General features: G+C 53.5%; 1 protein-coding gene across 1 annotated transcript in view; it reads right to left on the bottom strand.

Annotated features, from left to right (window-relative positions):
- Positions 1-12,743, bottom strand: part of LOC308262466 (scavenger receptor cysteine-rich domain-containing protein DMBT1-like) — a gene marked incomplete at both ends in the record, with an annotated part of 99,283 nt that overhangs the window by 56,780 nt on the left and 29,760 nt on the right. Inside the window, 10 exon segments of the mRNA XM_080694876.1 lie at positions 360-464; positions 585-620; positions 1,567-1,596; positions 2,363-2,417; positions 2,600-2,919; positions 4,684-5,161; positions 7,272-7,595; positions 11,381-11,391; positions 11,393-11,439; positions 11,442-11,771. Of these exon segments, the coding sequence (XP_080551002.1) occupies positions 360-464; positions 585-620; positions 1,567-1,596; positions 2,363-2,417; positions 2,600-2,919; positions 4,684-5,161; positions 7,272-7,595; positions 11,381-11,391; positions 11,393-11,439; positions 11,442-11,771 (1,736 nt within the window).

The raw sequence follows: 12,743 nt of genomic DNA, 5'->3' as shown, positions 1-12,743 counted from the left end.
TGCACACCAACCTGAAGTCATTGTGAAGTCACATGGGCACAGAAAACCATCCCCAGCAATACAGAAACTGGCTAGTTAGATTTCACATCTGCAAAATGAGGTCCTCGGCTCCCTCAAATGCTACAAATTGGAAGGTGACCTGGTAGGCAAGGCTCCAGGAGGAGTCCTCAAATTCACATGACAGGAGCTATAGCCCAAGATGCAGACGCGGCAGCCTGAGGGTCAGCGTGAACACACAGTGCTCACCTGCACCACGGCCGTCAGGCCCTGCCTTCACCAGTCACCTGAGTGTCAAAAGCATGGCCTCAGCACAGGAATGAGGTCCCGGGGCTGACGACCCTTTCAGGGTTGGTACTGACACTTGGATGAGGATGTCCCTGAGCTCCTGGATCAGGATGCCCTGGAGACAGTAACCACCCATCACCCCACGCCAGGCCAGGGACTTGGCCTCCAAGCCATCTGCTCTTCTCCAACCCACAGGACACAGAAAAGGCAGAGACCCCTTCACCTCAGCCATCATTTGCAACGCCAACCTGATAGAGAGGGAGAGAGGGAGCCCCGGGGATGACGGAGAGCATCATTACCTGTTGGTAGAGGAGTGGTCGTGGAAGGCCAGACATCTACAAATACAATAAGGACACAGAATAAAATTAGGCTTTTCGCCTCAAGCCTCCCTCGTGACACAGTCCCCTACGGATCCCGCCTGGTTCTGCCCTGGTGTCTGCGTACGGCTTCTGCTCGTGATCACACTGACCTCATCTTCTCTCTCAATCTGCTCATCTACACAACCTCTGTCTTCTCTGCTGACCCATGCACCAACTGGAAGGTCTGAAATGTCACCTACACTCTGATACCAGGGGCCAAATGGTGATGGTGAGCAGGGTGTGGACCAGGGAGAATTGAATTTGCTGAGATGGAGAGCCACCAGGGCAGCCACTGTCTCCCTCAACATACCCTACAAAACAGCTGTTTCTTCTCCAAGCAAACCACAGATTTCATTTTTCCAGAGTGAGGGACAAAGGCATCTAGCTTATACCAGCTTTGCCATCAGCAAAAGGTCAGAGCCTAGTACTTGGGAGGTTGAGACTGAAGGATTGCAGTTTTAAGACTCTCTGCAACATGGTGAGAGACCTCTGCCACCTGGTAAAACCCTGTTTCTAAAAAAACTGTTAAAGGGATGTGTTTGTAGTTCAGAGGAAGAATGTCCCAGGGATGAATCAAAGAAGAAAAAAAAGCCAATGAACTCACATAGGATTAAACTCAAAGACAGAAAATCCATGTGAATCTTAAATAAGAAAGGGCCAACGTTCATTGGCATGTTGGCACAGAGCTATTTTTCTAAAGCTGCATGCATAACCAGCTAGGACACTGTCCAGCTCTTTAGTGCAAACCCAGACAACTGAAGGACAGGAACAAACCTTGTCAACAGTCAAGTCCAGGCAGGAACTTCCCTGCTGGGGTAACACACAGAGGGAAGAATGTGCCCCACAGTATGTGAGAGAGAAGCCGGTTCTGGAGAGCGGGCAGTAGAGCAGAGACATCAGAAGGCGAGGTGCCTGGACTCACCTGGGGTGGAAGTGGATGGAGGCTGGGCAGCTGTGAGAGAGAGAAGGGAGGTTAGACACAAAGCACACAGGTGCCCACCAGGAACCACAGCAGTCGGGCCCTTGCAGTCTTGACAGGCAGAGCTGCGACTTGCTTGTACCCAGAATGCATGCTGCCAGAGGGAGTGGGGATCCTCTGCTCTCTCAGGGAACTCTGCCCTGCACTCCGCCACAACACCTGTGCCTCTGGACCTGGGGCTCACTGTCCAGTAGTAATAAGGCCGTGGCCACACTAGCCTTTGCATTAACACTCAGGAAAGCAGCCGATGAGCCATCCTGAGCAATGAGCTGATGAAGATCCTGTTGATCCATCATGAGGTAGGGGTAACTCTAAGGTCCAACCTGAATCCTAGGGGTCCTCCCTGTTGCAGTGCCCCAGCACCCTTCTCCCCAATGGGCTCATTATACATAATGGATCCCTCCCTGTCATCCCACAAACTTCATGCCATGGCCCTCAATCTCTGTGATCATAGTAAGTCATGGACTATTGAATCCAGAGACTAAGCAGATAGACTGAAATCCCCAAACAACTTCGGCAGCAAGACCAGGGGAGGATGTGCAGCCAGGGAGCACGTCCACAAGTGCTGCCCCAGAAAAGAGCACTTAGGGTCCAGTGGGTGTGGAAGCTGGGAGTATATGCTGCAGCAGTATAAAGAGCCCATTGCTTCTAGCTGCAGGATGCTCTATCCTGAACCTAAACACCACTACCTGTCCCTTTCAAATCAACAGCACGTCAACACCTGCACCACGGTGCACACTGACCCTGCAGCTTCTTCCACTGGAGGTCTAATGTCACCTCCATGGTCAGTGGCCCTGAGGAAATGTCAGGGCTCCTGAGCAAGCAGGAGAGGCTGCAAAGGGGACCCTGAGTGACATCGGTGTTTTCTCTGAAAATTCAGTAGCCCTCAATGAGGCCCCATGGCAACTGGTGCCAGAATGGAGTCCTGAGTGTAGGAGCAGGTGTCTGACTGCAGCTCAGCCAAGAAGGAACCCACCTGAGCAGATGACTCCGGCGTCCTCATGGTGCCCGCAGTTATGGGAGAGCCAGCCTTGGTGGGGGCAGTTCCACAGGTAGGACTCACTTCCTGAGCACGCCACGTCATCCAGGACAATCGATCCTGAGCCCTGACCAAAGGTGGCACTTCCTGGGGCCGACACCGCCCAGCCGCAGCCCAGCTGCCTGCACACCACGTTGGCATCGTTGGTGTCCCAGCTGTCGTCGCACACGGTGCCCCAGGATCCCTGGTACAGGACCTCCACGCGGCCCTGGCACCGGTCCCCGCCGTTCACCAGCCTCACGGCCAAGTCGGAATCCCTTCCTAGAGAGAACACAAATGTTGCTCATTTGATTCTGCTCCTAGTTGCTAAATTTGTGTCCTTGGATGCAGCCTGGTTCACTGCCCATGGAGAAGACACCAAATACTGACGAAGTGGAAAGTGTCCTCTCTGCCTGGACCAGCGATGCTCTCATGAGCTTGTTTATGGCAGAAGGGCAGGGCCCTGATGGAGCACACACTGGCCTCTCCATCTCTCTAGTCTGGGACATTCTCTTCTGAGAAAAAAATCTCTCTCTCCTTCTGACCACTGATGTCTCTCTCCCATCTGACACCAGAGTGCACACTCTGACGTTGGGTCTACAGGGTGAGGGCCATAGGCACAGAGCAGAGCAGAATCAGGTTGTCCGGTCCCAAAAGTACCAGAAATAGTGATATCCTCTGCCACAGGCCTCTGCCCGAGCCTCTCCTACAAGCACACACAGTCCTGCAGAATCAGGTTGTGCCAGGAAGTGTTGGGGGGAAGCAGAGCCATCCCCACCCTACCACAGAGGACTGCACCTGCACAGATGGGCACCCGCATCCACATACAGCCAGCAAGTGCTCAGCCACAGAGAAGAGAAGGAAATAAATCCCCGGTGCAAGAGAGAAACACAGGGTTGGAGCCCTGTTGGGAAGAGAAGTCCCCTGTGTCCCAGCAAAGGTCTTTGCTGTTCCCCAGAGGCTGGAGCCCTCACTGGAACCCATTTTGAGGTCCAGGCACAGAATCCATTAACTGCAAATCCCTTGATCCTCAATGCAGGGTCACATAGACTCAACCTGTTCATTGACTTTCTGCGTCAACCTCACACTCCAGAACTCAGGCTTGGCAACTCTGTTCATCTGCACAACCATGATGCTAACCTGCACTGGAGTCAGGTTCCGGTACCAAAATTGAGCACAAAGTCAGCTCGCTTTTTCCTGACTCGAGCTTTTTCCTGACAGTCCAGTGCTCTTAGAGACGGATAAACGCTGTGGACACTACACTGTCCAGGGAAAGGTCTCACCACTCCTGCCAGAACGAAGGCACGGATGGCATCGTGGCCCGAGAGCTGGGGAGCCTAGTCACACCCAGGATGTGCCCAGGTGAGCTCCATCTTTTCTGGGCAGAGAGTTCCACAAGAGACAAGCCATGGTCCTCTCACTGGGACTCCTCATAGGAGACCGTCCCCTGGCCCCAATCCAAAGTCAATGAAAATTTCTCTTCTCCCTCCTCCAGGACCCTGCCAGGTCCCGTCAGCTGAACCACCTTCCATTCTAGCGGCTCAGGATGTCTGACTGAGTACTGTCGCTGGGCCACTGAGCCCTGGCAGCACTTTCCACCTGAAGCTGTCCTGCATGTCCACAGGGACTCGCAGTGGCACCTCAGCTGGTGACACTGCACAGCCCAGGATTTCAGGGGGAATCATTACCATGAACAGGCTGAGGCTCTACTGAGGCTCAGCAACCCAAAGTGAGGATGGGAGAAGGGTTGAACTAACCGCAGAATTACTTGAGCCAGGTGGCCGTGCAGACTCAGAAAGCAGGAAAACAAAAAGCCACAGATGCCATCACTCACACGGGGACGTCAGAACGAGTCGAGCAGGGAGGAGGCATGCCGCTGCTCCCAGAAGAGGGCACATGTGGGCGCCCACCACCTCCAGCCCAGCGCTCCCTTCTCAGGTTAAGCCTGGCTGCTCAGGACCCTGCTGTCCACTCTCCCACCCCCAATCTGCCAGCACGGGGACTGTCCCAGGGGAGAGCCAGTTTCCCCTCCCAGCAGTCACACAAATAAAGTGAAGGTCTGGGAGCAATTCCCAGGCTCTGGCCATGGCCCATCCTGGCATGGGGGTCCCAAGGGCGTAAGAGACCCACCTGAGCAGATGACCCCGGCGTCCTCGTGGTGCCCACAGTTATGGGAGAGCCAGCCTCGGTGGGGGCAATTCCACAGATGGGACTCATTTCCTGAGCATGCCACGTCATCCAGGACAATGGGCCCTGAGCCCTGACCAAACTTGGCACTGTGTGTGGCCGATGTGGCAGAGCCACAGTCCAGCTGCCTGCACACCACGTTGGCATCATTGATGTCCCAGCTGTCATCGCACACGGTGCCCCAGGAGCCCCGGTGCAGAACTTCCACCCGGCCCTGACAGCGGCCACTCCCATTCACCAGCCTTAGTGCCAATCCGGAATCCGTCTCTAGAATCGACACAAGACACTTCATCAAACTCTCCCTACACAGCAAGACTCTGAGGCTATTCCTCACTAAAGGGTCTTATGAAGGGACAAAGTCGCCTGCACAGGAGACTGTGCCCTCACCCAGTGGTCCAGCCTCATCAGAGTGAGAGGAAGAGCAAGTCTAAGGATGCCCAAGATTTGGGAAGCCCCTGTCAGCCCAGGGGAGGTACTGGAACAAACACCCTATGTCCAGCCCTGGCACACACAGGATGGAGCCCCACGGTGACAGAGGGCAGCCCAGGCAGCATCACGGTCAGAAGCTTGGGGCGCCTGCATGCTCCCGTCTGTGTTTATGAAGGTGACAGTCAGTACTGAACCTTGTCCACACAGGACCAAGTACAAATGTTTTTACTAGAGACCTGAGTCAGCAAAGCACAGCCTCAAAGCTCAAAGCAGGGCCTCCACGGAGGTCACAGGGGATTAGTGACCCTTACAGGGCTTCTTCTGATCCCAAGGAGGAGGATCTGCCCTTAACACTGACTGGATAACTGTCCCCCTAAGACAAGTCACCGCCCAACACCCAACATCAGCTTGGGGCTTGGCTTTCAGACAGTCTGCTGTCTCCAGCCCCAGGGACATGAGGAAGATAGAGACACCTTCACTCTCATCGTTTGTTTGCAAGGCACATTCTTTTTCAGAGGTTAGGCATGGATGGCTGGGAAGAGTCTTTACCTGTGGATAGAGCTTCAGGCGAAGTAGGCCCTAAGTCTGCAGAGGGCAATAAGGAGAAAGGATAAAATTAGACTTGAGGGAAAATTCTCTGTCAAGTCGTCCTCATGACTCAATCCACTATGGCTCCAGCCAGTTTCTGCCTTGTGACGGCATAAGGATTCTGCTTATCACTGCATCCATGGACAAAGGTCCTGCTGGAGGCCAGACTGGATGCAATATCTCACTCTGATATATTCTCTTCTCATTTAAAAGCTCTGTCTCCCCCTCTGTTGCCTCCCCATTGCCCTGGAAGATCTAACACTGCCTACTCTCTGATACCAGAAGACAGTGAAGATGGTGAGCCAGTGTGGACCAGGGAGAATTAGGTAATCCAAGCAGTACAACTATCACTGGACTCCTGGGCTCCCTCCACCTGCTGGGCAGAGCGTCTGTCTGGTTTTTTGTTTTTGTTTTTTATGCATACATGACACTGCTGAGTAGCAGGTCTTTTGAAGATGGAGGGACAGATGTTTCTAACCTGCACCAAGTTTCTTGCTTCAGAAGGTCAAAGCAAATCAAACTCAACCTCACAAAATTTTTGTTGACCTTGAACATGAAAATTCCAAAGCTGATTGACATGTGCAATATCTGTAAAGCAACAAGAGTTATCACCTAGGACTCTTGCAACTATTGATGCAAACTAGATGGGATGAGAAGAGGAAGGCACCTGTAACACTGGGTACCCATAGGAGCTGCCCTGCTGGGACTGTCACCCAGAGGGGGAAGAAGACACCCCACACCATGTGCCAAGAGAGGAGGCCGGATCAGAGAGCGGGCCATAGAGCAGAGACATCCTAAGTCAGGATGCCAGGACTCACCTGGGGAGACGGAGGTTGTGAGCTGGGCAGCTGCAAGAGAGAGAAGCAGGGTTAGACACAAAGCAGCACACAGAAAGACATCCACCTGAAATCACAGGGAAACTGGTCATTTACGGGCAGTGGATTTACAGGCAGAGCTCATGCCCTGCTTCCCCCACCACTGCACGCTGCTAGAGAAGACAGGACACTGCATTCTCTTGGGGATTTTTCCTATGCCTGTCCTCTGGGTTCCTGATGTTGACTATGTAGAAGCAGGAAGATTCCAGCCACACCTCCGCCAAGTTATCCTTTGTATCAAACAAGGGAGCAGCAATGGCCACTTCCCGTCAACAGTGGCTCACTACTTGCACCACATTACTCACCTTGAAGCTTCTACCTGGAGGGCCCAACATAGACTTCAACATGGACCTCAGGGAAAGCTCCCCTCCCCCCAAAAAACCGGCAGGAGTCTGGATAAGCAGAGAGGCTGCCAAGGGGACCCTGATAGGATGGGTTTGTCTCCAAAAATTCAGCAGCCCTCAATGGGGCCCATTGGTGACTGGGGCCAGAATGAAGTCCTGAGTGTAGGAGCAGGTGTCTGACTGCAGCTCAGCCAAGAAGGAACCCACCTGAGCAGATGACTCCGGCGTCCTCATTGTGCCCGCAGTTATGGGAGAGCCAGCCTCGGTGGGGGCAGTTCCACAGGTAGGACTCACTTCCTGAGCACGCCACGTCATCCAGGACAATCGATCCTGAGCCCTGACCAAAGGTGGCACTTCCTGGGGCCGACACCGCCCAGCCGCAGCCCAGCTGCCTGCACACCACGTTGGCATCACTGGTGTCCCAGCTGTCGTCACACACGGTGCCCCAGGATCCCTGGTACAGGACCTCCACGCGGCCCTGGCACCGGTCCCCACCGTTCACCAGCCTCAGGGCCAAACCAGAGTCGCTTCCTAAAGGAAACAATGATTGCTCATTTAATTCCTTTAAGATGATCAACATGCCAGAGATCAGACTGGCCCTCCCCCTCTTCCAGTGATGGATGTTCTCTTCTCATTTAGAAAGCTCCTGCCTCTCCTTCTGCTGAACGTGACATCCCTGTCCCCCCAGCCTCTGGCACTTGGACCTGCAGGTGACTGGCAGGAGGGAGTGAGCAGAGCAGAGTCAGCTTACGGGTTCCAAAGCACCAGATTTTCCCAGCTCCCTCCCATGGCAGGTCAGTGCTAGAGCCTCTTCCAGATGTACTTTGTCCTGGCACAATCAGGTGCTCAGTGTTAGAGAGAAGCAGAGCCATCCCCACCTCTAACTCAGGGGAGTCATTTGCAGCCATGCGCCTACACCACACAAGGCCAACACAGCAGTAGGTAAAAAGTGAAAATGGGTGCCCTGATGGGAGACAGAACAACAGGGATGCAAGAATGAGCCTCCTTATCAGAGACAGGAGACGTCACCTGGTCCCTGAAGAGCCCTTCACCAGCCGCTCATGTAGAAAAGCCCGAAGGGCACATGACACACACTGGCTGAGCACAAAACTGGGCACTCTCACTCCTCGCTGCAGAGTGGGCTGCTGTGCTCACTGGCTGTCTGCATTCGTGTCACACCACAGAAATCCAAGCTTTGTCACCGCTGTCACCTGGACAGGCTGAGGCTAACGTCTCAAGGGGGTCAAGGTACAGGTCCCCCAAGAGTTTAAACCAGACAAATGTCGGCACAGCCATTGCCCTGACCCAACCTCACCCTGCTAAGGCACAGCGCCTCAGGAAATAAGTGATACAGAAGACGCCAGAATCGTGTTGGGCTCAGAGCATGTGGTTCCCCTACATAGTACCATCTAGCAATATGACACTGTCGGCAAACCTAGGCTCAGCCATTGCTGGAGGGATGCTGGAGAGAGGTAGAGCCCTTTCCACAGGGAGCCCCTGGGACACAGTTCTGCCTCTTGGAGAAAAGGCTCCAATGAGCACCATTCCTACCTCCTCAACACACTCCACACTCCAGCTGCTGTGCAGACAATGCAGGACAGCAACCGTCTGTACATCCTACTGCACAGACCACATCATACATCCTACTGTACAGACCACATTCAAGGGAAAAAATGTATAACAAAACAAAGAAATATCCAAAAAAAAGACAAAAAATGGTGTATCAAATTGGCAAGGCACCTCTGCGTAGAGGCTTTCTTTGTCAGGTTACACATCAAGACAAGAAGCACACCAACCTGAAGTCATTGTGAAGTCACATGGGAACAGAAAACCATCCCCAGCAATACAGACACTGGCTAGCTAGATATCACATCTGCAAAATGAGGTTCTTGGCTCCTTCAAATGCTACAAATTGGAAGGTGACCTGGTAGGCAAGGCTCCAGGAGGAGTCCTCAAATTCACATGACAGGAGCTATAGCCCAAGATGCAGACGCGGCAGCCTGAGGGTCAGCGTGAACACACAGTGCTCACCTGCACCACGGCCATCAGGCCCTGCCTTCACCAGTCACCTGAGTGTCAAAACCATGGCCTCAGCACAGGAATGAGGTCCCGGGGCTGACGACCCTTTCAGGGTTGGTCCTGACACTTGGATGAGGATGTCCCTGAGCTCCTGGACCAGGATGCCTGGAGACAGTAACCACCCATCACCCCACGCCAGGCCAGGGACTTGGCCTCCAAGCCATCTGCTCTTCTCCAACCCACAGGACACAGAAAAGGCAGAGACACCTTCACCTCAGCCATCATTTGCAACGCCAACCTGATAGAGAGGGAGAGAGCCCCGGGGATGACGGAGAGCATCATTACCTGTTGGTAGAGGAGTGGTCGTGGAAGGCCAGACATCTACAAATACAATAAGGACACAGAATAAGATTAGGCTTTTCGCCTCAAGCCTCCCTCGTGACACAGTCCCCTACGGATCCTGCCTGGTCCTGCCCTGGTGTCTGCGTACGGCTTCTGCTCGTGATCACACTGACCTCATCTTCTCTCTCCATCTGCTCATCTACACAACCTCTGTCTTCTCCTCTGCTGACCCATGCACCAACTGGAAGGTCTGAAATGTCACCTACACTCTGATACCAGGGGCCAAATGGTGGTGGTGAGCAGGGTGTGACCAGGGAGAATTGAATTTGCTGAGATGGAGAGCCACCAGGGCAGCCACTGTCTCCCTCAACATACCCTAAAAAACAGCTGTCTCTTCTCCACGCAAACCACAGATTTCATTTTTGCAGAGCGAGGGACAAAGGCATCTGGCTTATACCAGCTTTGCCATCAGCAAAAGGTCAGAGCCTAGTACTTGGGAGGTTGAGACGGAAGGATTGCAGTTTCAAGAGTCTCTGCAACATGGTGAGAGAGCTCTGCCACCTGGTAAAACCCTGTTTCTAAAAAAACTGTTAAAGGGATGGGTTTGTAGTTCAGAGGAAGAATGTCCCAGGGATAAATCAAAGAAGAAAAAAAAGCCAATGAACTCACATAGGATTAAACTCAAAAACAGAAAATCCATGTGAATCTTAAATAAGAAAGGGCCAACGTTCATTGGCATGTTGGCATAGAGCTTTTTTTCTAAAGCTGCAAGCGTAACCAGCTAGGACACTGTCCAGCTCTTTAGTGCAAACCCAGACAACTGAAGGACAGGAAAAAACCTTATGAACAGTCAAGTCCAGGCAGGAACTTCCCTGCTGGGGTAACACACAGAGGGAAGAATGTGCCCCACAGTATGTGAGAGAGAAGAAGCCGGTTCTGAGGAGCGGGCAGTAGAGCAGAGACATCAGAAGGCGAGGTGCCTGGACTCACCTGGGGTGGAAGTGGATGGAGGCTGGGCAGCTGTGAGAGAGAGAAGGGAGGTTAGACACAAAGCACACAGGTGCCCACCGGGAACCACAGCAGTCGGGCCCTTGCAGTCTTGACAGGCAGAGCTGCGACTTGCTTGTACCCAGAATGCATGCTGCCAGAGGGAGTGGGGATCCTCTGCTCTCTCAGGGAACTCTGCCCTGCACTCCGCCACAACACCTGTGCCTCTGGACCTGGGGCTCACTGTCCAGTAGTAATAAGGCCGTGGCCACACTAGCCTTTGCATTAACACTCAGGAAAGCAGCCGATGAGCCATCCTGAGCAATGAGCTGATGAAGACCCTGTTGATCCATCATCAGGTGGGGGTAATGCTAAGGTCCAACCTGAATCCTAGGGGTCCTCCCTGTTGCAGTGCCCCAGCACCCTTCTCCACAGTGGGCTCATTATACATAATGGATCCCTCCCTGTCATCCCACAAACTTCATGCCATGGCCCTCAATCTCTGTGATCATAGGAAGTCATTGACTATTGAATCCAGTAGACTAAGCAGGTAGACTGAAATCCCCAAACAACTTCGGCAGCAAGACCAGGGGAGGATGTCCAGCCAGGGAGCACGTCCACAAGTGCTGCCCTAGAAAAGAGCACTTAGGGTCCAGTGGGTGTAGAAGCTGGGAGTATATGCTGCAGCAGTATAAAGAGCCCATTGCTTCTAGCTGCAGGATGCTCTATCCTGAACCTAAACACCACTACCTGTCCCTTTCAAATCAACAGCACGTCAACACCTGCACCACGGTGCACACTGACCCTGCAGCTTCTTCCACTGGAGGTCTAATGTCACCTCCATGGTCAGTGGCCCTGAGGAAATGTCAGGGTTCCTGAACAAGCAGGAGAGGCTGCAAAGGGGACCCTAAGTGACATCGGTGTTTTCTCTGAAAATTCAGTAGCCCTCAATGAGGCCCCATGGCAACTGGTGCCAGAATGGAGTCCTGAGTGTAGGAGCAGGTGTCTGACTGCAGCTCAGCCAAGAAGGAACCCACCTGAGCAGATGACTCCGGCGTCCTCATGATGCCCGCAGTTATGGGAGAGCCAGCCTTGGTGGGGGCAGTTCCACAGGTAGGACTCACTTCCTGAGCACGCCACGTCATCCAGGACAATCGATCCTGAGCCCTGACCAAAGGTGGCACTTCCTGGGGCCGACACCGCCCAGCCGCAGCCCAGCTGCCTGCACACCACGTTGGCATCGTTGGTGTCCCAGCTGTCGTCGCACACGGTGCCCCAGGATCCCTGGTACAGGACCTCCACGCGGCCCTGGCACCGGTCCCCGCCATTCACCAGCCTCACGGCCAAGTCGGAATCCCTTCCTAGAGAGAACACAAATGTTGCTCATTTGATTCTGCTCCTAGTTGCTAAATTTGTGTCCTTGGATGCAGCCTGGTTCACTGCCCATAGAGAAGACACCAAATACTGACGAAGTGGAAAGTGTCCTCTCTGCCTGGACCAGCGATGCTCTCATGAGCTTGTCCATGGCAGAAGGGCAGGGCCCTGATGGAGCACACACTGGCCTCTCCATCTCTCTAGTCTGGGACATTCTCTTCTGAGAAAAAAATCTCACTCTCCTTCTGACCACTGATGTCTCTCTCCCATCTGACACCAGAGTGCACACTCTGACGTTGGGTCTACAGGGTGAGGGCCATAGGCACAGAGCAGAGCAGAATCAGGTTGTCCGGTCCCAAAAGTACCAGAAATAGTGATGTCCTCTGCCACAGGCCTCTGCCCGAGCCTCTCCTACAAGCACACACAGTCCTGCAGAATCAGGTTGTGCCAGGAAGTGTTGGGGGGAAGCAGAGCCATCCCCACCCTATCACAGAGGACTGCACCTGCACTGATGGGCACCCGCATCCACATACAGCCAGCAAGTGCTCAGCCACAGAGAAGAGAAGGAAATAAATCCCCGGTGCAAGAGAGAAACACAGGGTTGGAGCCCTGTTGGGAAGAGAAGTCCCCTGTGTCCCAGCAAAGGTCTTCGCTGTTCCCCAGAGGCTGGAGCCCTCACTGGAACCCATTTTGAGGTCCAGGCACAGAATCCATTAACTGCAAATCCCTTGATCCTCAATGCAGGGTCACATAGACTCAACCTGTTCATTGACTTTCTGCGTCAACCTCACACTCCAGAACGCAGGCTTGGCAACTCTGTTCATCTGCACAACCATGATGCTAACCTGCACTGGAGTCAGGTTCCAGTACCAAAACTGAGCACAAAGTCAGCTCGCTTTTCCCTGACTCGAGCTTTTTTCTGACAGTCCACTGTTCTTAGAGACGGATAAACGCTGT

Source organism: Muscardinus avellanarius (assembly GCF_963383645.1).
Source record: "Muscardinus avellanarius genome assembly, chromosome: 4".
In the NCBI taxonomy this organism is placed as follows: Eukaryota; Metazoa; Chordata; class Mammalia; order Rodentia; family Gliridae; genus Muscardinus; species Muscardinus avellanarius.
Note: the sequence above shows the minus strand (reverse complement) of the source record. Positions and strands in the feature narration are given on the sequence as shown.